At 49.4% G+C, this 27,477-nt stretch overlaps 1 protein-coding gene and 1 non-coding gene across 2 annotated transcripts; both read left to right on the top strand.

Annotated features, from left to right (window-relative positions):
* Positions 1–7,542: 7,542 nt before the first annotated feature.
* LOC138357540 (5S ribosomal RNA) lies at positions 7,543–7,661 on the top strand. Its single transcript, XR_011225029.1, has one exon. It is a non-coding gene; the product is annotated as a 5S ribosomal RNA (ribosomal RNA).
* An 8,890-nt stretch (positions 7,662–16,551) lies between these two features.
* LOC138357535 (DNA-directed RNA polymerase II subunit RPB1-like) lies at positions 16,552–20,193 on the top strand. Its single transcript, XM_069314402.1, has 2 exons — positions 16,552–17,231; positions 19,920–20,193. The coding sequence occupies exons 1-2, from the start codon at positions 16,552–16,554 to the stop codon at positions 20,191–20,193; spliced, it is 954 nt and encodes a 317-aa protein (XP_069170503.1).
* Positions 20,194–27,477: the final 7,284 nt, after the last annotated feature.

Raw genomic sequence — 27,477 nt, forward strand, 5'->3', positions numbered from 1 at the left:
GAGTCCAAGCGAACACTTCGCTCTACAATATTGCACTAAATCACTGAGCACCGCACTAGTCAATATTGCACTTAATCGCTTAATCACAGCGAGCACCGCACGCACCATATCGCACTTAGTCACTGAGCACCGCACAGGACGTATAACGTCACAATCGTCACACAGGGGGAATTATATACAGGGATTACGCCACTTCACCACCCCTGTCAAACATACTTAACAAGGGGACGGATCCCGCTGGGGATGCCAATTATGTTACGGCCCTCTCGGGACGCAACGGGGTTCTCACTCTGATGTTGTTAGAGGAAGATATATGTATCCGTTCCCAAGCCAGTAGTGGCTATCAAGGGATGAGATCCGTGACGCAAGTAACTTAAAAGGGAGTAGGGAAAGAAAGTTAAGAACTTAATATTATAATTAGTACCATCACCATTTAAATATATAAAATAAAAGAGTGCACAAGGGGGAGGGGTAGTAACACTTAACAAGGGGATTAATCCTTCATCGTGGTCTTCTGCTGAAGACGCTGGTGCCACACCACTTGGTGCTGAGTCCTTGGTGCTTTCTTCGTGGCCTCAAGACGTGTCCTCTGAGAATGCCGAGCCTACCCTGGCCACAGGTCAGCCAAAACACAGGTCCACTGGGGGCACCGTCGTGGAGGCCGTCAACCACACGTCCAGCTGGTCTGCTGGCAGGTACTGAGCCACCAAGGCTGGTACGGCCACTCCACGAACGATAAAAGGGGTACGCCCTAGACAGGAGTCTCGTGTGATATTACAAATCACCCTCCTGTCCTCAATACCCCAGTGGATTATCGTCTCCAACAGTCGGTCCCGGGTAAATCCTTTCACTGCCACTCCACTGGCAGGCTAACACACCACAGTGTTCTTCCGGGGGGACGACGTCACAACAGCTGCAGCAAACTTCACCGTATGGAGACTGGCTGCCTCGGGTAGACTGACTCCACTTCCATCACAGTGGTCCCAGGTCGGCTCTGTAAGCAGACACGTCATCAATAACTGGGACACTAATACACTTCACTCACGGGCTTGGGCACAAACACCTGACGTATCCAGCCCATAGATGGCGCTGTCGTCGGAGCACCACCTCACCAGAGGTCAGGAGCGGCGGTGTTGAGCGCGGAACCAGACTGGAAACTGGTCCTCGAGGCCAGTACACGCTGTCCTCACCAGGTGTCGTCGTCCGTTTGGCGGGGGTTTCGGGAGCTGACCCACAGATGGCGTGTTTGTCACTGCTCCAGGCTCGGACGCTGGATCCGGGTTCGTAACAGAAGGATCCAACAGGCAAGAATGGAATAGCAAGGATAGAGACTCAGTACATGGCCTACTGAAGGGGTTACGGATGGAAGGGACTGAACAAAACATTGAGAAGGTTTTCAGGTTGGGCTGGTACAAGGACAGAAACCGACTTGTAAAGGTGTTGTTTACAAACGAAACCACGAAGGACGATATTCTCGAAAGGAAGAGTCGTCTGCAGCATGTGGAAGGATACAAAAAAGTATTCCTGCAGAGGGACAGGACGAAGGAGGAGAGAGCCAGGGCAGCAGAGGTAAGGAGGAAGCGCAGGGGGAGAGGAGCAAACCAGGAAATCACAGCCCCCAACACAACAGTCACAGAGACAAGAGCGGAACCCAAAACCAGCATCCCAGCAACACCAGAGGGAAGGGCAACACCACCACCCCCCCCCTCTGCATAGAAACCCTCCCTTCCCCTCACCCTACCTGCCCCCACCCAACCCTCCCTCCCTCCCCACCCCATTCTGACCCTGTCACCCCTTCCCCATACCCATCATGTCCCCCCCTCCCACCTTTAACCCTCCCCCCCAGTCCCCTCTCCCCCTTCATCCCATACCCTCCCCATCCCTCCTCCCCCCCTCACCCCGTATTCTCCATGTCCCCCCTATCTCCTTAACCCACACCCTACCTGTCCCCCCTTCCCTTAAACCCCCACCCCCACCCCAAAATCCTCTGAGACCCTGCAAACCACCTCACAGATCTTCTCACCCACAGAAAAGCTTCCCACACCAGTAGAATGCTCGCCAAGAAAGGGACAAGAAAATGAACAGAAGAAAGTGAGCTTCAAGGCGATGTACACTAACATAGATGGGATTACAAATAAAACAAGTGAACTCGGAGAATGGGCACTAGAAGAAAACCCAGACATAATAGCACTCACAGAAACAAACCTAACGAAAACCATAACAAACACAGTGTTTCCACAGGGCTACTATGTAGTGAGGAACGAGAGAGAAGGGAGAGGAGGTGGTGGTGGTGTAGCTTTGCTACTAAGAGAAGGTTGGAGTTTCGAAGAGATGGTAATTCAGAACTGTGAAGGTTTCAGTGACTACATATCAGGCACTATAGCAACTGGAGGACAGAAAATTATAGTAGTAGTGATATATAACCCCCCACCAAATGACAGAAGACCCCAGACAGGAATATGATAAACACCTGGCCACCATCAATATAATAGAGAGAGCAGCTTCTGTGGCTAGCAGGAACGGATCCAGACTACTAATCATTGGGGGACTTCAACCATGGGAAGATAGATTGGGGGAACAAAGACCCACATGGAGGCCCCCGACATATGGAGAGCTAAGCTGCTGGATGTGGCAACAAGAAACTTTCTAAGTCAACACGTCAAGGGACCGACAAGAATGAGAGGAGGGGATGAACCAGCCTTGCTTGATCTGATATTTACCCTAAATGAGTCGGATATAAGGGAAGTTAAGTTGGAAGCCCCCATGGGAATAAGTGATCATAGTGTATTGAGCTTTGAGTATTTGGTTGAGCTTGGAATTATCACCCCCAAAAAAGAACTGGGAAACAAAGGGTTGGCATACCGAAAGGGAAACTATGAGGAGATGAATAAATACCTATGGGATATACACTGGGACACAGAACTCGGAACCAAGTCCGTACAAGACATGATGGACTATGTCACCCAAAAATGTCAGGAGGCTGTAAGCAGGTTTGTCCCAGCCCGACAGGAAAAAACAGAAGCAAAGGAAGAATCCGTGGTTTAATAGGGAATGTATGAAAGCAAAGGAGCTGAACAAAAGGACATGGAGGAACTTCCGTAATAACAGAACACCAGAAAGTAGAGATACCAGAGAACCAGGAACGAGTATGTTAGTGTGAGAAGAGAAGCTGAGAAAAGTATGAAAATGATATAGCTAATAATGCCAAGACTGAACCAAAACTACTACACAGTCACAGCAGGAGGAAGAAAACAGTGAAGGAACAGGTGATGAAACTTAGGGTGGGCGAGGACAGGTACACAGGGAATGACAAAGAGGTGTGTGAAGAACTCAACAAAAGGTTCCAGGAGGTCTTTACAATAGAACAGGGAAAAGTCACGGCGCTAGGAGAGGTGGCAGCAAACCATGTGACCTTGGATAGGTTCGAAATTACAAGAGATGAGGTCAAGAAGCACCTATTGGAGCTGGATGTGAGAAAATCTGTTGGGCCGGATGGAATCTCACCATGGGTATTGAAAGAGTGTGCAGGAGCACTTTGCTTGCCACTCTCCATAGTGTATAGTAGGTCACTGGAAACGGGAGGTCAACCAGAAATATGGAAGACTGCTAATGTAGTATCAATATACAAAAATGGTGACAGACAAGAGGAACTGAACTACAGGCCAGTGTCCTTAACTTGTATACCATGCCAGGTGATGGAGAAGATTGTGAGAAAAAATCTGGTAACACATCTGGAGAGAAGAGACTTCGTGACAACCCATCAACATGGGTTCAGGGAGGGTAAATCTTGCCTTACAGGCTTGATAGAATTCTACGATCAGGTGACAAAGATTAAGCAAGAAAGAGAAGGATGGGCGAATTGCATTTTTTTTGGACTGTCAGAAAGCCTTTGACACAGTACCCCATAAAAGGTTGATGCATAAGCTGGAGAAACAAGCAGGAGTAACTGGTAGGGCGTTCCAGTGGATAAGGGAGTACCTAAGCAAAAGGAAGCAGAGAGTTACAGTGAGGGTTAAAACCTCAGAATGGCATGAAGTCACCAGTGGAGTCCCACAGGGCTCTGTACTTGGACCTATCCTGTTTCTGATATACGTAAATGATCTCCCAGAGGGTATAGAGTCATTCCTCTCAATGTTTGCTGACGACGCCAAAATTATGAGAAGGATTAAGACAGAGGAAGACAGCTTGAGGCTTCAAGAAGACCTGGACAAGCTGCAGGAATGGTCAAACAAATGGCTGTTAGAGTTTAACCCAAGCAAATGTAATGCAATGTAATGAAGATAGAGGTAGGAAGCAGGAGACCAGATACAAGGTATCATTTGGGAGATGAAATACTTCAAGAGTCCGAGAGAGAGAAACACCTGGGGGTTGATATCATGCCAGACCTGTCCCCTGAAGCTCATATCAAGAGGATAACATCAGCAGCATATGCCAGGTTGGCTAACATAAGAACGGCCTTTAGAAACTTGTGTAAGGAATCTTTCAGAACATTATGTACCACGTATGTCAGACCAATCCTGGAGTATGCGGCTCCAGCATGGAGACCATATCGAGTCAAGAAAAAAACTAAACTGGAAAAGGTTCAAAGATTTGCCACCAGACTATACCCGAGCTGAGAGGTATGAGCTACGAGGAGAGACTACGGGAATTAAACCTCACTTCGTTGGAAGACAGAAGAGTTAGGGGGGACATGATCACCACATTCAAGATTCAAGGGAATCGACAGGGTTGATAAAGACAGGCTATTTAACACAAGGGGCACACGCACTACGGGACACAGGTGGAAACTGAGTGCCCAAATGAGCCACAGAGATATTAGAAAGAACTTTTTTAGTGTCAGAGTGGTTGACAAATGGAATGCATTAGGAAGTAATGTGGTGGAGGCTAACTCCAGACACAGTTTCAAGTGTAGATATGATAGAGCCCAATAGGCTCAGGAACCTGTACACCTGTTGATTGACGGTTGAGAGGCGGGACCAAAGAGCCAAAGCTCAATCCCCACAAACACAACTAGGTGAGTACACACACACACACTCCCCCACACTCCCACACACACACGCACTCTCCTACACACACACACACACACCCACTTTCCTACACACACACACACACAGGGGCCTCGTAGCCTGGTGGATAGCGCGCAGGATTCGTAATTCTGTGGCGCGGGTTCGATTCCCGCACGAGGCATAAACAAATGGGCAAAGTTTCTTTCACCCTGAATGCCCCTGTTACCTAGCAGTAAATAGGTACCTGGGAGTTAGTCAGCTGTCACGGGCTGCTTCCTGGGGGTGTGTGTGTGTGGTGTGGGAAAAAAAAAAGTAGTTAGTAAACAGTTGATTGACAGTTGAGAGGCGGGCCGAAAGAGCAAAGCTCAACCCCCGTAAAAACACAACTAGTAAACACACACACACACACTCTCCCACACACACACACACACACACACACACACACTCTCCCACACACAAACACCCACACACAAAATGAATTGTGTTCATTGTGAGAACACAATGATATGAAATTCCAGGAAGTCTTCACATTAGAGCAAGGAGAAGTTCCAGAGGTAAGAGAAGGGATAATTAACCAGGCACCACTAGAAGAATTTGAGATTACCAGTAGAGTTGTATGGAAGCTTTTGCTAGAGTTGAATGTGACAAAAGCTATAGGCTCGGATGGAATATCACCATGGATACTAAAGGAAGGAGCAGAAGCACTGTGCCTGTCACTCTCCATGGTGCATAAAAAATCACTGGTAACAGGTGAACTGCCAGAAATTTGGAAGGTGGCAAACATAGTCCCGATATACAAGAAGGGGGATAGACAGGAGGCACTGAACTACAGGCCAGTGTCCCTAACCTGCATACCAAGCAAGCTAATGGAGAAAATTGTGCAAAAAAAAAAAAAAAAAACTAGTTGAACATCAGGAGCGAAGGAACTTTGTGTCACAACACACAGATCCATGGATGCCATGGTTTCACAAACAAAGTTGCCATGGTTCCAGGGATGGCAAGTAATGCCTCACAGGATCAATTGAATTCTACGATCAGGCAACAAGAATCAGACAAGAAAGAGAGGCGTGGGCAGACTGCATATTTTAGGATTGCCAGAAAGCCTTTGACACAGTGGGAGTATCTAAGTAACAGAAGGCAGCGAATCACTCTGCGGGGTGAGGTCTCAAATTGGCGAGACGTCACTAGTGGGGTCCCGCAGGCTTCAGTCCTTGGACCCATAGTGTTTCTTATATATGTAAACACTCTTCCAGATGGTATAGAATCATTCCTCTCATTGTTTGTGGACGATGCAAAAATTATGAGGATTAAGACGGAGGAAGACAGTATGAGACTACAAGATGACCTAGACAGACTGCATGAATGGTCCAACAAATGGCTACTAAAGTTCAAGGTAAATGTAAAAAGGACGTAAATGTAAATGAGGTAAATGTAAAAAAATAGGACAAAAGGTAATTAAACTAGGCAGTGTAAGCAGGAGGCCAGACACAGGTTACAGGATGGGAGATGAAGTCCTTCATGAAACAGACAGAGAGAAGGATCTAGGAGTTGATATCACACCAAACCTGTCTCCTGAAGCCCACATCAAAAGAATAACATCTGCAGTGTATGCGAGGCTGGCTAACATCAAAACTGCTGTCAGGGACCTGTGTAAGGAATCATTCAGAACCTTGTATACCACATATGTAAGACCAATCCTGGAGTATGCGGCCCCAGCATGGAGCTCGTACCTTGTCAAGCCCAAGGCGAAGCTAGAAAAAGTTCAGAGATATGCCACTAGACTCGTCTCAGAACTAAGAGGCATGAGCTACGAAGAAAGGCTGCGAGAAATGCACCTCACGACACTAGAAGACAGAAGGTAAGGGGAGACATGATCACTACCTACAAAATTCTCACGAGGAATTAACAGGGTAGATAAAGATAAACTGTTTAACACAGGTGGTACGCGAACAAGGGGACACAGGTGGAAACCGAGTACCCAAATGAGCCACAGGGACGTTAGAAAGAACTTTTTCAGTGTCAGAATAGTTAACAGATGGAATGCATTAGGCAGTGATGTGGTGGAGGCTGACTCCATACACATTTTCAAATACCGATATGATAGAGCCCAGTAGGCTCAGGAATCTGTACATCAGTTGATTGACAGTTGAGAGGCGTGACCAAAGAGCCATAGCTCAACCCCCACAAGCACAATTAGGTGAGTACACAATCTCTCACACACACACACGCACACACACTCCCACACACACTCCCCCCCCCCCCCACACACACACACACACACACACACACACACAAACCAGCCTACCGCCAACCTCACCCCTGGGACTGACCTTCCGTCCATCACCCACCTGATAACCCTCCTTCCTCTCTACCCTGCCGTTCTCCTCCGTTTTGCCTATCTCCCTCCCTCCCCCTCATTCCCTCTCTCCCCCTCATTCCCTCTCTCTCCCTCCACCAGTTAACCCCACCCCCACCGTGCCACCCCCACAAACACACTCACGCACGCACGCATGCACACATACACACACGTGGTATGGCCAACGGCCATACCACGTTGAGAACACCGCTTCTCGTCCGATCAGCGAAGTTAAGCAACGTTGGGTTTGGTTAGTACTTGGATGGGTGACCGCCTGGGAACACCAAATGCTGTTGGCAATAATGTTCATTAGGAAGTGATGTGGTGGAGGCTGACTCCATACACAGTTTCAAGTGTAGATATGACAGAGCCCGATAGGCTCAGGAATCTGTACACCTGTTGATTGACGGTTGAGAGGCGGGACCAAAGAGCCAGAGCTCAACCCCCGCAAACACAACTAGGTGAGTACAACTAGGTGAGTACACACACACACACACACACACACACACACACACACACACACACACACACACACACAGACACACACACACACACACACACACACACACACACACAGGTCAAGCGGGATGGTAAGACAACAGAACAAAGCTGGAGGAGAGGGACTAGACGAGTCACACATGGAGATGACTGGTAAGGCATGAAAAGAAGTCAGTGGGGAATTGAAGGACCTGAGGGAAACTAAACGTAAGCTGCAGATAGAACTAAGTGCAGCACAAGAGGAGATAAAAAAGCCTAAAATTAGGCCCCCCTCAGACTCTGGCCCAGGCAACCAGCCCCTAGGCACCAGGAGATGTAGCAATGGCAGGGACCCCTACAATTAGTCCAACCTTTGCTGAAATACTGAAGAGCCCAGATGCTATGAGCACAGTCAAGTTAGTTGTAATGAAAGCAGTAACCTCACAGGAGGCAGCTAGATGCACAAGCCAGCAAATGGAAAGGAAAAGAGCTGTAGTAGTGGTAGGTGTCAAGGAACAAAAGGGTTCCACAAGGGAGGAATCGAGGACTAAAGACAAAGCTGCAGTGGCAGAGATATTAAAGGAGATAGGAATGGAAGGGGCTGAATGAGACATAGAACAGTTTTTCTGGATTGGCCAGTACAACAGAGACAAAAAGAGATTGATCAAGGTAGTATTCAAGAGCGAGGTCATCAAAGAGGACATCCTAGTAAAGAAGAGCAAACTGAGGTATGCAAGGAACTACAAAGAGGTATATGTTCAGAGGGACATGACCAGGGACGAGATAGTAAGGGCAGCAGATGTAAGGAAAAGGCGCAGGGAGAGGGAAGGGAGCCAGAGGACCTCAGCCTCCAACTCAGCAATCCCAGAGGGAAGTGGGGAACCCCAATCCAGCAACTCAGGAACCCCAGGGGGGAATGCAACACCCCTGCCCACCACCCAATAGGACCCCCCCCCCTCTATCCCCCAGCACAAACCCTTCCTTGCCCTTGCACAATGCCCATCATAAAACCCAAATCCTCCCTCTCCCCTTACCCCAAGTATCCCCTGCTTTCCCAGCCCTTGGTGTTCTTCCTGCCCCAAGCAGGCCCAGGCGAGACCTAAGTTGTCCATTCCCCACTGCACCTCCCCCCAAACCCGTCAACTACACCACAGGAAGGCGTGCCCTCTCCCCAAGCAATCCCTGCCCTCTCACCCTTGGACTTCTTCCTGCCCCAAGCAGGCCTCAGGAAGACCTAAGCCCTCCATCCCCCACTCCACCATTCCCTGAACCCCTGGCAACTACCTCACAGGAGGATGAGCCTACCCAAGTAGCAATGACTAGGGAACGACTTCCTACACTTGTGGAGAGTGAGGGTGAAATTGGATATAAGAAAGTGAGCTTCAAGGTAATGTACTCAAACATTGATGGGATTACCAATAAAGCAAGTGAACTGGCAGAAAGGGCGCAAGAAGAAAACCCTGATGCAATAGGACTCACGGAAACAAAATTGTCAGGAGTCATAACAGATGCTGTGTTTCCAAAGGACTACTATATAGTAAGGAAAGAGAGGGAAGGGAGAGGAGGTGGAGGAGTGGCCCTGCTGATAAGGAAGGACCGGAGTTTTGATGAGATGGAAATTCCGGACTGTGACTGATTCAGAGATTACATAACAGGAACTATAACAATGGGTGGACCTAAGATAATAGTGGCAGTCATTTACAACCCTCCCCTTAATGACAGAAGACCTAGCCAGGAGTTTGATAGGAACAACATGGCAACCATAAATATAATAGAGAGCAGCTTCAGTTGCCTGCAGGAATGGCTTAAGACTCTTAATCATGGGCGATTTCAACCATGGAAAGCTAGACTGGGAGAATGGGGACCCACATGGTAGTGCAGATACGTGGAGAGCTAAACTCTTGGAAGTGGCAACAAGGAACTTTCTGAGCCAGTATGTCAAGGAACCCACAAGAGTGAGAGGCAACGATGAACCAGCTAGACCCGACTTGATATTCACCCTGAATGAGTCAGAAATAAGGGAAGTCAAAGTTGAAGCCCACATAGGAATGAGTGACTACAGTGTACTGATTTTTGAGTACTTGGTGGAGGTAGGGATAACTTATCCAAGGATGGGATCGGAGGGAAAGAGACTAAATTACCGAAGAGAAAAATATGATGAGATCAGGAACTTCCTCAGGGGAATACCATGGGAAACATAACTTAGACAAGAATGTGCAGGTCATGACGGATTTTGTCACCCAGAAGTGCCAGAAAGCTGCAGACAGGTTTATCCCCGTCCAAAAGGAGAAAAAACGAAAAACAGAAAAACCCATGGTTCAACCAGGAATGCAAGGTAGCAAAGTAACTGAGTAAAAGAACATGGACAATCTACAGAAATAACAGAACACCGGAGAGCAGGGAGAGGTACCAGAGGGCCAGAAATGAGTACTTCAGAGTGAGGAGGGAAGCAGAGAGACAGTTTGAAAATGACATAGCGAGTAAAGCCAAGACCCAACCAAAGCTGCTCCACAGCCACATCAGGGGGAAAACAGCAGTGAAGGAACAAGTGATGAAACAGAGAAACGGGGAGAACAGATACACGGAGAATGACAAGGTGGTGTGTGAAGAACTCAACAAGAGATTCCAGGAGGTCTTCACAATAGAACAAGGAGAAGCCCCTGCACTAAATGAGGAGGCGGCAAACCAAGCAACCCTGGAGGAATTTGACCTCACCAGTGATGAGGTCAAAAGGTGTCTGCTGGAGCTGGATGTGACAAAAACTGTTGGGCCTGACAATCTCACCATGGATACTAAAGGAAGGTGCAGAAGCACTAAGTGTGCCACTCTCTATGGTGTATAACAGGTCACTGGAAACAGGAGACTTACCAGGAAGTTGGAAGACAGCTAACATAGTCCCAATATACAAGAAGGGTGACAGGCAAGAGGCATTGAACTACAGGTCAGTTTCCCTAAATTGTATACCATGCAAGGTGATGGAGAAGATCGTGAGGAAAAGGCTCGTAGAGCATCTGGAGGGGAAATAACTTTGTAACACACCACCAACATGGGTTCAGGGATGGTAAATCGTGCCTCACAGGTTTAATAGAATTCTATGACCAGCCAACAAACATTAGGCAAGAAAGAGAAGGGTGGGCCGACTGCATTTTCCTGGACTGCCAAAAGTCTTTGACACAGTGCCCCATAAAAGGCTGTTAAAAAAGTTGGAGCATCAGGCAGGAGTAAAAGGTAAGGTGCTCCAGTGGATAAGGGAGTACTTAAGCAACAGGAAACAGCGAGTAACGGTGAGGAGGGGAGACATCAGAGTGGCGAGATGTCACCAGCGGAGTCCCACAGGGCTCAGTACTTGGACCCATCCTGTTTCTAATATATGTAAACGATCTTCCAGAGGGTATAGACTCGTTCCTCTCAATGTCTGCTGATGATGCAAAAATTACAAGAAGAATCAAGACGGATGAAGATAGACAGAGACTACAGGATGACCTGGACAAACTGAAGGAATGGTCTAGAAAATGGCTAGTAAATTTTAACTCAGGAAAGTGTAAGATAATGAAATTAGGCAAAGGGAGCAGGAGGCTGAACACAAGGTATCATTTGGGAGGTGAAATCCTGCAGGAGTCAAATGGCGAGAAAGATCTGGGGGTTGATATCACACCGAACCTGTCCCCAGAGGCCCACATCAAAAGGATATCATCAACGGCATATGCTAAACTGGCCAACATAAGAACTGCCTTTAGAAACTTGTGTAAGGAATCGTTCAGGACCCTGAATACCACTTATGTCAGACCAATCCTTGAGTATGCAGCTCCAGCCTGGAGTCCATACCTAGTTAAACACAAGACAAAGTAAGAAAAGATCCAGCGGTATGCCACCAGGCTCGTCCCGGAACTGAGAGGAATGAGCTACAAGGAAAGGCTAAAGGAGCTGAACCTCACATCCCTGGAAAACAGAAGAGTAAGTGGAGATATGATAACCACCTACAAAATTCTCAGGGGAATTGACAGGGTAGACAAAGACAAACTCTTCAGCACGGGAGGGACACGAACAAGGGGACACAGGTGGACACGAACTTAGTACCCAGATGAGCCACAGAGACGTTAGAAAGATTTTTTTTTAGTGTCAGTAGTTAATAAATGGAAGGCATTAGGCAGTGATGTGGTGCAGGCTGACTCCATACACAGTTTCAAATGTAGATATGATAGAGCCCAGTAGGCTAAGGAATATGTACACCAGTTGATTCACAGTCGAGAGGCGGGACGAAAGAGCCAAAGCTCAACCCCCGCAAGCACAATTAGGTGAGTACACACACACTCCCCCCCACACACCCTGTGTGTGTGAGTGGGGAACCCTCCACGAGCAGCTCAACAGACATAGTGAGAGTAGCACCACCCCCATCCGCCACCCAATAGATGTCCTACATGCCCCAACCCCTGGTGCCCAAGGTGCCCACCTAAGGCACCCTCCCCCCCTTCCCCAGGATCTCCCTTCTCCCCCCCCCTCCCCAAGTCCTCCTTAATATCCCATGCCCTCCCTTCTCCTCCACCCCCTATACCCTCTAGTATCCCCCACTCCCCTGAGCCCTCCCTTCTCCCCCACTCCCCTAAGACCTCCCTTCTTCATCCCCCCCTCAACACTCCCTTTCCCCAAACCTCCCCCCACCTCAAGTCCTCTTTCCTCTTCTGCCCCCCTAAGCCCCAATTCCCTCCCTCCTCCCACATCCCCAAGTCACCCCCTCTCACCTGCCCCCCCCCCTCAAGCCCTCCCTCCTCCCATATCCCCAAGCCACCCCCTCTCACCAGCGCCCCAAGCCTCCCCCGCCTCCACACCCCCCCAAGCTCTCTTTTCTCCCCTACCCCCCAAAGCCCTCCCTCCTACACCACCCTCACAGTACAGATCCGCCCAGCCCCTGCACATCCCAGATCTCTCAGGTTCCCCTTCAAAAGCCCTCCCATCCCGGTCCCTCCCTGCTTCAGGGGGGAAGCAATAGGATCTGAGAATGGACAGAAGAGTCAGTTTCAGGGTGATGTACTCGAACATAGTTGGCATCACAAGCAAGGCAAGTGAACTAAGGAAAAGCACACAAGTAAACCCCAGGTGTAATTGGACCCACAGAAACAAAACTCTCAGGAATCATAACGAATGCAGTGTTTCCCCAGGACTACACTCTAATAAGGAAAGGGAGGAAAGGAAAGAAGGGAAGAAGGTCGAGTGGCCCTACTAATGAGAAAGGAACAGAGTTTCAAGGAGATGATTATCCTAGGCTACGAGTGATTCAGAGACTACATAACAGGCACCATGACAATGGGAGGACCAAAAGAAATAGTAGCAGTGATATATAACCCTCCACCAAATGACACATGACCCAGGCAAGAGTATGACATCATCATCATGGCAGTTAACACTATAATTGTGAGGGCAGCCTCTGCTGCTTGTAGGAATATATCCCATCTGCTCATTATGAGGGACTTCAATCACAGAAAGATAGACTGGGATAAGAAGGAACCGCATGGTGGTGAGGGTATATGGAGAGCCAAACTAATGGAGGTGGTGACAAGAAACTTCTTACGCCAGCATGTCAGGGAACCCACAAGGATGAGAGGAAATGATGAACCAGTGAGACTCGACCTCGTCTTCACTCTGAACGACTCCGGCGCTTTCGAGGCCCAGATAGAAATGAACCACCACAGTGTACTGGTGTTAGAGTATCTAACTGAAGAAGGGTTATTGAACTCGAGGAGGGGTACTGAAAACAATAGGATGGCATTCCAAAAGGGGAACTATGAGGTGATAGGAAAATTCCTATCATGATAACAAGGGAAACAGAGCTAAAGGAAAGACGGTCCAAGACATGATGGATTACATCACGCAGAAGTGTAAGGAGGCAGCAGACAAGTTTGTCCCGGTCCAAAAGGAAAACAATGAAATGAGGATGAGAAACTCGTGGTTTAATCAGAGATGTAGGCTAGCTAAGCAGTAAAGTAAAAGGGCGTGGAGAAACTATAGGAATAACAGGACACTGGAGAGCAGAGAAAGATACCAGAATGCCAGGAATGAATATGTCACATTGAGAAGAGAGGCAAAAGGGCAATACAAAAATGACATTGAAAGCAAGACAAAGACTCAACCTAAATTGCTGCACAACCAAATCAGGAGGAAAAACAACAGTAAAGGAACAGGTTATGAAATTAAGGATAGAGGGCAGATGGATTCCCTATAAACGACAAGGAAGTGTTTGAGGAACTCAATAAGAAATTCCAGGAAGTCTTCATATTAGAGGAAGGAGAAGTTCCAGAGATAAGAGAAGGAATAGTTAACCAGGACTCACTAGAAGAGTTTGAGATCACCAGTGGGGAAGTAAGGGAACTGTTGCTAAATTTTGATGTGTCAAAGGCTATAGGCCCAGATGGAATCTCCCCTTGGATACTGAAGGAAGGAGCAGAAGCACTGTGCTTGCTTGGTGCAACAAATACTCCATATTTATAGGTATAAGTAAATTGTTATACTCCATGCTGTATAACAAATCACTGGTAACAGGTGAACTGCCAGAAATATGGAAGACAGCAAACTTAGTCCAGATATACAAGAAGGAAGATAGACAAGAGGTATGGAACTACAGGTCAGTGTCCCTAACTTGCATACCATGCACGTTGATGGAGAAGATTGTGCGAAAAAGCTAGTGGAACATCTGGAGCAAAGGAACTGTGACTCAACATCAACATGGTTTCAGGGATGGCAAGTCATGCCTCACAGGATTAATTGAATTCTATGACCAGGCAAGAGAGGGGTGGGCACACTGCATATTTTTGGATTGCCAGAAAGCCATTGACACAGTACCACACCAGAGACTAGTGCAAAAGCTAGAGATGCAAGGAAGAGTGAAAGGGAAGGTTGTGGATAAGGGAGGTAGCAGAAGACAGGAAGTCACTGTGAGGGTTGAGGCCTCAGACTGACGAGGCGTTACCAGTGGAGTCCCGCAAGGGTTCAGTCTTTGGACCAATACTGTTTTTGATATATGTAAATGATCTCCCAGAGGATATAGAATCATTCCTCTCATTGTTTGCTGATGATGCAAACATTTTGAGGAAGATTAAGACAGGGAAAGAGAGTAGGAGGCTACAAGATGACCTAGACAGACTGAATGAATGGTCCAACAAATGGCTACTAAAGTTCAACCCGAGTAAAAGAAAGGTAATGAAACTAGGCAGTGGAAACAGGCAGCCAGACAAAGGATACAGAATGGAAGATGAAGTCCTTCCTGAAAAGGTCAAAGAAGGATCTAGGAGACGACTCCACTCCACAAGCCTCCACTACATTAGCCCACGACCCTACTCCACGAGCCCACGCCTCCACTCCACGAGCCCACGCCTCCACTCCACGAGCCCACGCCTCCACTCCACGAGCCCACGACCCCACTCCACAAGCCCACGACCCCACTCCACGAGCCCACGACCCCACTCCACGAGCCCACGACCCCACTCCACGAGCCCACGACCCCACTCCACGAGCCCACGACCCCACTCCACGAGCCCACGACCCCACTCCACGAGCCCACGACCCCACTCCACGAGCCCACGACCCCACTCCACGAGCCCACGCCTCCACTCCACGAGCCCACGCCTCCACTCCACAAGCCCACGCCTCCACTCCACGAGCCCACGCCTCCACTCCACTAGCCCACGACCCCACTCCACTAGCCCACGACCCCACTCCACAAGCCCACGACCCCACTCCACAAGCCCACGACCCCACTCCACTAGCCCACGACCCCACTCCACTAGCCCACGACCCCACTCCACTAGCCCACTCCACAAGCCCACGATCCCACTCCACAAGCCCAGGATCCCACTCCACAAGCCCACGACCACACTCCACTAGCCCACGACCCCACTCCACTAGCCCACGACCCCACTCCACTAGCCCACGACCCCACTCCACTAGCCCACGATCCCACTACACTAGCCCACGACCCCACTCCACTAGCCCACGACCCCACTCCACTAGCCCACGACCCCACTCCACTAGCCCACGACCCCACTCCACTAGCCCACGACCCCACTCCACAAGCCCACGCCTCCACTCCACTAGCCCACGACCCCACTCCACTAGCCCACGATCCCACTCCACTAGCCCACGACCCCACTCCACTAACCCACGATCCCACTCCACAAGCCCACGATCCCACTCCACTAGCCCACGACCCCACTCCACTAGCCCACGACCCCACTCCACTAGCCCACGATCCCACTCCACAAGCCCACGATCCCACTCCACTAGCCCACGACCCCACTCCACTAGCCCACGACCCCACTCCACTAGCCCACGACCCCACTCCACTAGCCCACGACCCCACTCCACTAGCCCACGACCCCACTCCACTAGCCCACGATCCCACTCCACAAGCCCACGACCCCACTCCACTAGCCCACGATCCCACTCCACAAGCCCACGATCCCACTCCACAAGCCCACGAACCCACTCCACTAGCCCACGACCCCACTCCACTAGCCCACGACCCCACTCCACAAGCCCACGATCCCACTCCACTAGCCCACGACCCCACTCCACTAGCCCACGACCCCACTCCACTAGCCCACGATCCCACTCCACAAGCCCACGATCCCACTCCACTAGCCCACGAATCCACTCCACTAGCCCACGAACCCACTCCACTAGCCCACGAACCCACTCCACTAGCCCACGACCCCCACAGTCATGCCCCCCACAACCACGCCCACGACCCCAGTCACGCCCAGGCTCCCCAAGCCAGCCCCCACGCTCCCACAGCCAGCCCCAAGCTCCCACAGCCACGCCCACGCTCCCTCAGCCAGCCCCCACGCTCCCACAGCCAGCCCCACGCTCCCACAGCCACGCCCACGCTCCCTCAGCCAGCCCCACGCTCCCACAGCTACGCCCACGTCCCCACAGCCAGGCCCACGCTCCCACAACCACGCCCACGTCCCCACAGCCACGCCCACGCTCCCAAAGTCACGCTCCCACAGCCACGCCCACGCTCCCACAGCCAGCCCCACGCTCCCACAGTCACGCCCACGCTCCCACAGCCAGCCCCACGCTCCCACAGCTACTCCCATGTCCCCACAGCCAGGCCCACGCTCCCACAGCCAGGCCCACGCTCCCACAGCCAGCCCCATGCTCCCACAGCCACGCCCACGTCCCCACAGCCACGCCCACGTCCCCACAGCCACGCCCACGCTCCGAAAGTCACGCTCCCACAGCCACGCCCACGCTCCCACAGCCAGCCCCACGCTCCCACAGTCACGCCCACGCTCCCACAGCCAGCCCCACGCTCCCACAGCTACTCCCACGACCCCACAACCACGCCCACGACCCCACAGCCACGCCCACGACCCCACAGCCACGCCCACGCTCCGACAGTTACGCCCACGCCCCCACAGCCACGCCCACGCCCCCACAGCCACGACACTACAGCCACGACCCCACAGCCACGACACTACAGCCACGACCCCACAGCCACGACCCCACAGCCACGCCAACGACCCCACAGCCACGCCCACGACCCCACAGCCACGACACTACAGCCACGACACCACAGCCACGACACCACAGCCACGACACCACAGCCACGACACCACAGCCACGACACCACAGCCACGACACCACAGTCACGACACCACAGTCACGACACCACAGCCACGACACCACAGCCACGACACCACAGCCACGCCCACGATACCACAGCCACGACACCACAGTCACGACACCACAGCCACGACACCACAGTCACGACACCACAGCCACGACACCACACCACAGCCACGACACCACACCACAGCCACGACACCACAGCCACGACACCACAGTCACGACACCACAGCCACGACACCACAGTCACGACACCACAGCCACGACACCACAGTCACGCCCACGACACCACAGCCACGACACCACAGTCACGACACCACAGTCACGACACCACAGCCACGACACCACAGTCACGACACCACAGCCACGCCCACGATACCACAGCCACGACACCACAGTCACGACACCACAGCCACGACACCACAGCCACGACACCACAGCCACGACACCACAGCCACGACACCACAGTCACGACACCACAGTCACGACACCACAGCCACGACACCACAGTCACGACACCACAGTCACGACACCACAGTCACGACACCTCAGTCACGACACCACAGTCACGACACCACAGTCACGACACTACAGCCACGACACCACAGCCACGACACCACAGCCACGACACCACAGCCACGACACCACAGCCACGACACCACAGTCACGACACCACAGCCACGACACCACAGCCACGACACCACAGTCACGACACCACAGTCACGACACCACAGCCACGACACCACAGTCACGACACCACAGTCACGACACCACAGCCACGACACCACAGTCACGACACCACAGCCACGCCCACGATACCACAGCCACGACACCACAGTCACGACACCACAGCCACGACACCACAGTCACGACACCACAGCCACGACACCACAGTCACGACACCACAGCCACGACACCACAGTCACGACACCACAGTCACGACACCACAGTCACGACACCACAGCCACGACACCACAGTCACGACACCACAGTCACGACACCACAGCCACGACACCACAGTCACGACACCACAGCCACGACACCACAGCCACGACACCACAGCCACGACACCACAGCCACGACACCACAGCCACGACACCACAGCCACGACACCACAGTCACGACACCACAGCCACGCCCACGATACCACAGCCACAACACCACAGTCACGACACCACAGCCACGACACCACAGCCACGACACCACAGTCACGACACCACAGCCACGACACCACAGCCACGACACCACAGCCACGACACCACAGCCACGCCCACGATACCACAGCCACGACACCACAGTCACGACACCACAGCCACGACACCACAGTCACGATACCACAGCCACGACACCACAGCCACGACACCACAGCCACGACACCACAGCCACGACACCACAGCCACGACACCACAGCCACGACACCACAGCCACGACACCACAGCCACGACACCACAGCCACGACACCACAGTCACGACACCACAGTCACGACACCACAGCCACGCCCACGATACCACAGCCACGACACCACAGCCACGACACCACAGTCACGACACCACAGCCACGACACCACAGTCACGACACCACAGTCACGACACCACAGTCACGACACCACAGCCACGACACCACAGCCACGCCCACGATACCACAGCCACGACACCACAGTCACGACACCACAGCCACGACACCACAGCCACGACACCACAGCCATGACACCACAGCCACGACACCACAGCCACGACACCACAGCCACGACACCACAGCCACGATACCACAGTCACGCCCACGATACCACAGCCACGACACCACAGTCACGACACCACAGCCACGACACCACAGCCACGACACCACAGCCACGACACCACAGCCACGATACCACAGTCACGCCCACGATACCACAGTCACGACACCACAGTCACGACACCACAGCCACGACACCACAGCCACGACACCACAGCCACGACACCACAGCCACGACACCACAGCCACGATACCACAGTCACGCCCACGATACCACAGCCACGACACCACAGTCACGACACCACAGCCACGACACCACAGTCACGACACCACAGCCACGACACCACAGCCACGATACCACAGTCACGCCCACGATACCACAGTCACGACACCACAGTCACGACACCACAGCCACGACACCACAGCCACGACACCACAGCCACGCCCACGATACCACAGCCACGACACCACAGTCACGACACCACAGCCACGACACTACAGCCACGACACCACAGCCACGACACCACAGCCACGACACCACAGCCACGACACCACAGCCACGATACCACAGTCACGCCCACGATACCACAGCCACGACACCACAGTCACGACACCACAGCCACGACACCACAGCCACGACACCACAGCCACGACACCACAGCCACGCCCACGATACCACAGCCACTCTACCCACAGCCACGCCCCTACAGCCACGCCCCCACAGCCACGCCCACGATACCACAGCCACGATACCACAGCGACGCTACCCACAGCCACGTCCCCATAGCCACGCCCACGCCCCCACAGTCACGCCCACGCGCCCAGTCACACCCCCACAGCCACGCTCCCACAGCCACGCCCCCACAGCCACGCCCCCACAGCCACGCCCACACAGCCACGCCCACACAGCCACGCCCACACAGCCACGTTCCCACAGCCACGCCCACACAGCCACGCCCACACAGCCACGCCCACACAGCCACGCTTCAAACAAGTGAGGGAGGCAGCCGGCCACACACCTGGTCATCTGGCTCCAATGTCTCCATTATAATATTAAAAAAAAGAACTAATCATGTTCAAGCTTTTCAGCTTTGCTGAAGAACTGAGAAGCCAACTTTATGTTATTAACCGTAAAACACAATTTAAATATAATTTTAAAAATATGTCTGGAACGTTTTTCAATGTAAACAATGGCGGCGGCGGCGGCGGCGGCGGGCTGTGCTCCTCTGCCTCAGTTACAACTACAGGACCAACATTAACTACCATAACCTTACCTTTATTGTTGAGTGTAGTGTCTGTGGTGGGCGTGTTGAGTGTGGGCGTGTTGAGTCTGTGGGCGTGTTGACACTGTAGGTGTGGTGGACGTGTTGAGACTGAGGGCGAGTGGTGGACGTGTTGAGACTGAGGGCGTGTGGTGGACGTGTTGAGACTGAGGGCGTGTGGTGGACGTGTTGAGACTGAGGGCGTGTGGTGGGGCGAGACGCCATGGCGGCCGGCACCAGCGTCGCCACCTCCTCCACCTTCCACTCCCACCTCTTACTCCTCAACCACTCTCATCTATTCCCACTACCACACTTCTTTAATATATATAACAAATTTACTAAATAATTTTGTGTTTGCTTTAATACTTTGGGGGCATTTTATTGTTTATATTTTATGATAATTACATGATGTTAAATTTAAAAAGTGTACTGCCGCGCACTCTGCTCTCCATTACAAACCTGACAATAACTGTCTGGTATATTACGTTTTTTGGGTTATACCTCGACCCCTCATAACAGTCTTTGTCCCTTATGTCTCACCCCAGGTTATGCTCACTTATATGTTCTTGCATGATGAGCTTCAGCTCCTGGGCCTTGCCTTTCTGTCGCAGGTAGCCTATTATATAATTGTCCCCCAGACATTGTGGCTACCATAGTGTAGCCTCGCCCATCACCACTTGTATCTCATTCCACTTCCTCATTAATATTACACTGAATAAGTTATTGTTAACACTCACATGGCTAATTTGAGTTGAAATTTACATTTGAGTTACAAATGTCTTTCAAATGTGTCTTACAAGTGTTTTACAAATGTGTCTTACAAGATTAAAGTTAATCTTGTTTTGTCCTTTTTCCTAATGTCTGAAAAATCTTACAAATGTGTCTTACAAATGTGTCTTACAAATGTGTCTTACAAATGTGACTTACAAATGTGACTTACAAATGTGACTTACAAATGTGACTTACAAATGAGACTTACAAATGAGACTTACAAATGTGACTTACAAATGTGACTTACAAATGTGACTTACAAATGTGTCTTACAAATGTGACTTACAAATGTGACTTACAAATGTGACTTACAAATGTGACTTACAAATGTGTCTTACAAATGTGTCTTACAAATGTGTCTTACAAATGTGTCTTACAAATGTGTCTTACAAATGTATCTTACAAATGTATCTTACAAATGTGTCTTACAAATGTATCTTACAAATGTGTCTTACAAATGTATCTTACAAATGTGTCTTACAAATGTCTTACAAATCTTACAAGTCTTGTCGCCTCATATCCTTCATGTTTCCCAAAATGGTGAGATGAAGTTTCTTAGGCTTTCCTCATAACTCCAACCTCGCCCTTCTCCTCGCCAACCACCTCAGTCAGGCTCCAGCCCTAGACAGGGTCGACTGGGCTCCAGTCCTAGACAGGGCCGACTGGGCTCCAGTCCTAGACAGGGCCGACAGGGCTCCAGTCCTAGACAGGGCCGACAGGGCTCCAGACCTAGACAGGGCCGACAGGGCTCCAGTCCTAGACAGGGCCGACAGGGCTCCAGCCCTAGACAGGGCCGATAGGGCTCCAGTCCTAGACAGGCCGACAGGGCTCCAGCCCTAGACAGGGTCGTCTGGGCTCCAGCCCTAGACAGGGTCGACAGGGCTCCAGCCCTAGACGGGGCCGACTGCAACAATTTAGTAAACCATAGTGTTGTTTTAGTTGAGGCTGCCACAGTGGGGCTGGATATTCTAGTGAAGGTCTACAGTGTGGGAACCGACCTGTGAGATTTATATTTATTTAATTTATATGAATTTATATAGAATTTATATTTACGTTAATTTATATACTTCGATAGCAATTTGTATAATGATAAGTGGACTGTATTTCTGCAATAATCTCTTAATCTCACAAATCGATCCTCTACACATTAGGGGGGTTTATTTAATTAATATATATGCAGCCAATCAAACTACAGTATTAACTACATACATTGAAAAGGTTCCTTATCTTATAGTACAGCAGGCCTTAGTCCAAACAGATATAACTAGGATGTAGACACCAAATTATCCTCTTTGAGGTAGCTTCCATCACCCAGTAACTGTTGCACAAAGTCTTCCTCGTCTTGACCTGTTAAAAGGGCGCTAGCTGTAAAGCCAGATACCTATATATGACAAGCTATATCAGAGAAAATACTGTACATGGAACATTGAAGACCTGGCTTAATTACCTTTAGTATGAGGCGATTTCGTGATCTAACCGGACCACCCTACCCAATGACATTAATGGCCACTAATGATAGATATACGGGTTTCGGAAAGACACTTAACTTGAATTTGTTGACAGCGTGTGATAATGGTACACCTTTGGTTTCCATAACACTTCGTCCAAGTAAAATTAACAGGAGCCGAATTTGCTCCCTGCGCCTCTGGTCTCAATAATGTCTAACACTCCATACTATTGACGCTACTGGCCGACATTGTCCAGATATGATAGGAGCCGAATTTGCTCCACACGTCTCGGAGGTGACACAACAACACCTGTCTAACACTCCATACTATTGACGCTACTGGCCGACATTGTCCAGATATGATAGGAGCCGAATTTGCTCCACACGTCTCGGAGGTGACACAACAATGGCTGCCCTCCTTCCCCCTGACGCCTGGCTTACATTGTCCAGATGTCAGAAGTTGATAGAAGGGTCACATTTACTCTACTTTAATATTGATAATTAAGTTAATTTATATGAGATGTTTTTCTGATGGTAAAGTCCAAAGACTAATGTATTTAAGAATAATTCCCAGCAGAATAGCTGGTGAATTTATAATGGTATGTGGTGATGATATCCCGTTTTCTTTAGACAGTAATTCCACTACAAGTTACGTTTTCTATGGGTAACTTGTTGGTAATACAGCAGCAATTATTATCTGTCTGTATGATATATTAAATGGTGTCGGATTTTCCGACATACAGTTAGTGGTACAAGACCTGAAAGCTTTCTTTTCCAAGTTTCTTCAGACTATATATATGTTTGACAACTTTGCATACACCACTGATGTTATCCTGGTTATATGTGTGGTATTTGGTGACGCTTGTGGCTGATCACAGTTGTAAGGTAGACATGAGGCCACTGCTTGGTTATGGACTTTAATTACATTTATACTGTTGTTGTTGTTATTGGGTTTGGGGCAGCTACCCTGCAGGGCCGTGTGCACCCCGTCGTTGGTGTGTGTCGAGGAAACATAACTCGCCAGTTGGCAGGAAAACTGCCTCGCTTTACATCAGACACACATCCCACACACAGAACCAACTGGAAGCCTATCTATCGACCACCCAGGGACACCGGACAATAGATGCATCAAGGCGTCCTGTGAACTGTGCTTAACATAACAAAGTTGATTCATCCTGCTTCATCTCTGAAGACGAGCAGACGTCTAGACACCTGCTCGGCTTGGGGGCAGCCAGATCACGTTCCGTTATGCCAGTTTACCCATAGGGTGTTGACACTGTCGTCTGGCATTATTCAACCATCAAGATTGTTACGACGCTTGGCGCACATATCGCCTGGGGTCACAGGAAAGATGATTCATTTTGAATGTTTTCTGGATGGTTCTTTGGGCGGGTAGACGGTGTCCGGCGCCATCTTGGCCGAGAGGTGCTGGGAGTAGGTGGGTCTTGGTGGGCTCCTGGTGTGCCCTCAGACGTGGTGGGCTCCTGGTGTGCCCTCAGACGTGGTGGGCTCCCGGTGTGCCCTCAGCCGTGGTGGGCCACAGAGCCAGGGCCCACCACAGAGCCAGGACACACCAGAGGTTTACAAAGACCAGCAAACTCCCGGCGCCTTAAGACCAAGCTGGCGCCAGACACCATTTCCTACCCGATGAGCCAACCGGAGAACTGAGAAAGAAACAAACATCTGTCAACGTGTAACACAGGGGGGGGGGGGGGAACCATTCTGTTCTTCGTAATTCGTTCTCTACCTCTCTGCACCCGTATTCTACTTTAGCTCTCTACACCAAGGGATCCCAAAACTTTTACTTGAGCCGACCCCACGCCACGTGGTCTTAAGACGATTGACCGACATAAGATTCTACAACCCATATGACGTGAAATAGACTTCTAGCAAAACTCTAGAATCGCCTTCGCTGCCACCACCAGACCAGTAACACTGCGCAATGATCAAGGTCTGGATCGATCATGCTAATCAATAAACTTTGGGGCATGATCCCCACTAGTAATATATGACTTGGATATCCGTAAGTGTGGAATTAATTAACAATCAAAGGGAATAATGAATTCTGATTCGGTGTTAGAGTCGGCGCCCAACTCCACTCTGCCTCTCCGGCTACCCACGTTGTACGGGACCATCCACATAAATTATACAAAATTGAAATTAATAAAAAAGACCATTTAATAGCTAAATGGTTTATTCAAAAACTAAACAAAATGTAAATCAATGTACTCCCTAACCTGAACACTTCCTACTTCGGCAATGAGTTGACCTATTCCCTATAACAACACTCTTACAGCAACTCTACCTTTTTGGCGACCAGCTAGATGTTAGTGCTAAGGTCCTGGGAAGAGGTGGAGTGGATACCTTCCCTGTGTTGCTCCGGATCCCACACTGTCCTTCCCACATGCTTCTCTACCCAGACGCCCAGATCTGTATCCTTACGCTTGGCTTTACTACATTGCTCCTAGGTGTTTAAGATTAACAACTAATCTCTGTTGCACTGAATGATCCAGATTGGTTGAATTCTTTTAACTGACGTTAATTACACAAGCATCTAGGGAAGAGCTATTTCCGTTTACAAAATGGCTATTTGACCTTTGAGAAAATACCAAAAATATGGAGCTTTGGTGACCTTCGTGACCTAAGGTCGCCCAAATCCTTCCGCCTCCACGTCTAGTCCCGCTAGTGACGTCACTGATGGTGACTTAACTCATTATTCTGGTACTATATTATTCTTGATACTATAACCAGGAATATTATACAGTTTGAATGAAGACTAATTTCTCTAGATAAGTGAATTCTGTAAAATAATTCATTATACGAAACTGTGAACAAAGGCGGCAATTATTTTCACCGCCAATCCCCCCAGGGGATGCTCCCGGGTCACCACGTGGGTCCAGCTTCCCATTCTCCCATGCGTAGATAAAACATTCTGGGTCATTCCTACAACAGCTAGTTTGTTACAAACGTGCCTGTGGCCCTAAGCTATCAGGGCCCAACATATGGAAAAGTTGGCCGTGGGAGAGGAGTGCCAGATGACAGCGTCGAGACCCAAAGGTCAATAATGGCATTCCATTTCCCGGCAGTCCCCAGGAGCAGCAGGTTTCTACTCCCCTTCATGGTTAAATTAGAAGTTGTTTACTTATAATTGTGCAAGATTAGCAGTGACCCAAGCGTGGCAGGCGTCTTGGTCTGTGTTTACATGGATGGCATATGCCACGCAGCGCAGGCAAATGGGTAGTATTGTTTGTTCTAACTTCTCTAACTTTGTCTTGTGTTTAACTAGGTATGGACTCCAGGCTGGAGCTTCATACTCCAGGATTGGTCTGACATAAGTGGCATACAAGGTCCTCAACGATTTCTTACACAAGTTTCTAAAGGCAGTTCTTATGTTGGCCAGTCTAGCATATGCCGCTGATGATATTCTTTTAATGTGGGCCTCTGGGGACATGTTTGGTGTGATATCAACCCCCAGATCTTTCTCTCTATCTGACTCTTGCAGGATTTCACCTCCCAGAAGGTACCTTGTGTTCAGCCTTCTGCTCCTTTCGCCTAATTTCATTAATTTACTCTTTCCTGAGTTGAACTTTAGTAGCCATTTTCTAGACTATTCCTCCAGTTTGTCGAGGTCGTCCTGTAGTTTCTGTATATCTTCACCTGTCTTAATTCTCCACATATCTTTATGTGATATCTTGATGTGTGTGTGTTTGTATTAGCACATTCATAATACATATATATTTATACAAACATAATTATACAATGCACACATTTTCACATACACAAAATCATTATTATTAGACAGTAATCATTGTATTTTAAACAACGATAAAAGTCTTCAATATATTTAAAAGAAAACTGTGAAAAATAGTTCAATTAACTTTGTTATTAACGAGCGTTCAATCTGAATCATTTGCAGATAACAAGCATCGTTCAGCGCCCGAGAATTGATGGTTCAATCGCTCCACAGAACACCTGCAAATTGAAGCATTAGATATCCCTCCTCCTAATTACCGTAGACAAGGATTAATTACCAATTACCACCTGTAAATTCTTAAAGATTCGGTAATGTAATTAGGATTATGATCCAAGATTGTCTCTGTTGATTGTTTTGTTCTTGTTGTTATTGGTTATTTCTGTCCCATTTTTTGTCTTAGAAATAAAAATTATGTGTTTGTGGGGGAAAAAATTGGCAAAATGAACAGGGGAAAGAGAAAGGAATCAAATAACAATACACTTAGGGTATGTTACACGAACAGTAGGCGTCTACAAACAAAATAAACGATTTAAATGCTCTATTTTACATAGAAACAATATATATTATTGCATTTACTGAAACATGGATGAATGTAGAAAACAGACAACTATTAGCTGAATATCAAATAAATGGATTTAAACTATTTCACACAGATAGATCTATTAGACGAGAAAGAGGAGTAGCCATATATGTTAGGGAACATTTGAATGTAGTCTCAAAGAGGGAATCAAAACTGAGCCACACACAGAAACTATTTGGTTAGAATTAAACGAAAAAGCTAGAAATCTTATAATTGGAGTTATATACAGACCACCAAACTTAGACAGAATTGAAGCAAAGCATCTATGGGATGAAATATCTAGAGCATCTAGGTCTAACAGTATTTGTGTCATGGGTGACTTTAATTTTAATGGAATAAACTAGAGTGCCAAAACAGGGAATAACGAAGCAGAATATTTTTTTAGAATTAATTGATGATTGCTTTCTTAAGCAACACATTAAGGAACTAATGCAGGAAAATAATTTTTTAGACTTGGTGTTAACTAAC

This window comes from Procambarus clarkii, chromosome 78, assembly GCF_040958095.1.
Source record: "Procambarus clarkii isolate CNS0578487 chromosome 78, FALCON_Pclarkii_2.0, whole genome shotgun sequence".
Classification (NCBI taxonomy): Eukaryota; Metazoa; Arthropoda; class Malacostraca; order Decapoda; family Cambaridae; genus Procambarus; species Procambarus clarkii.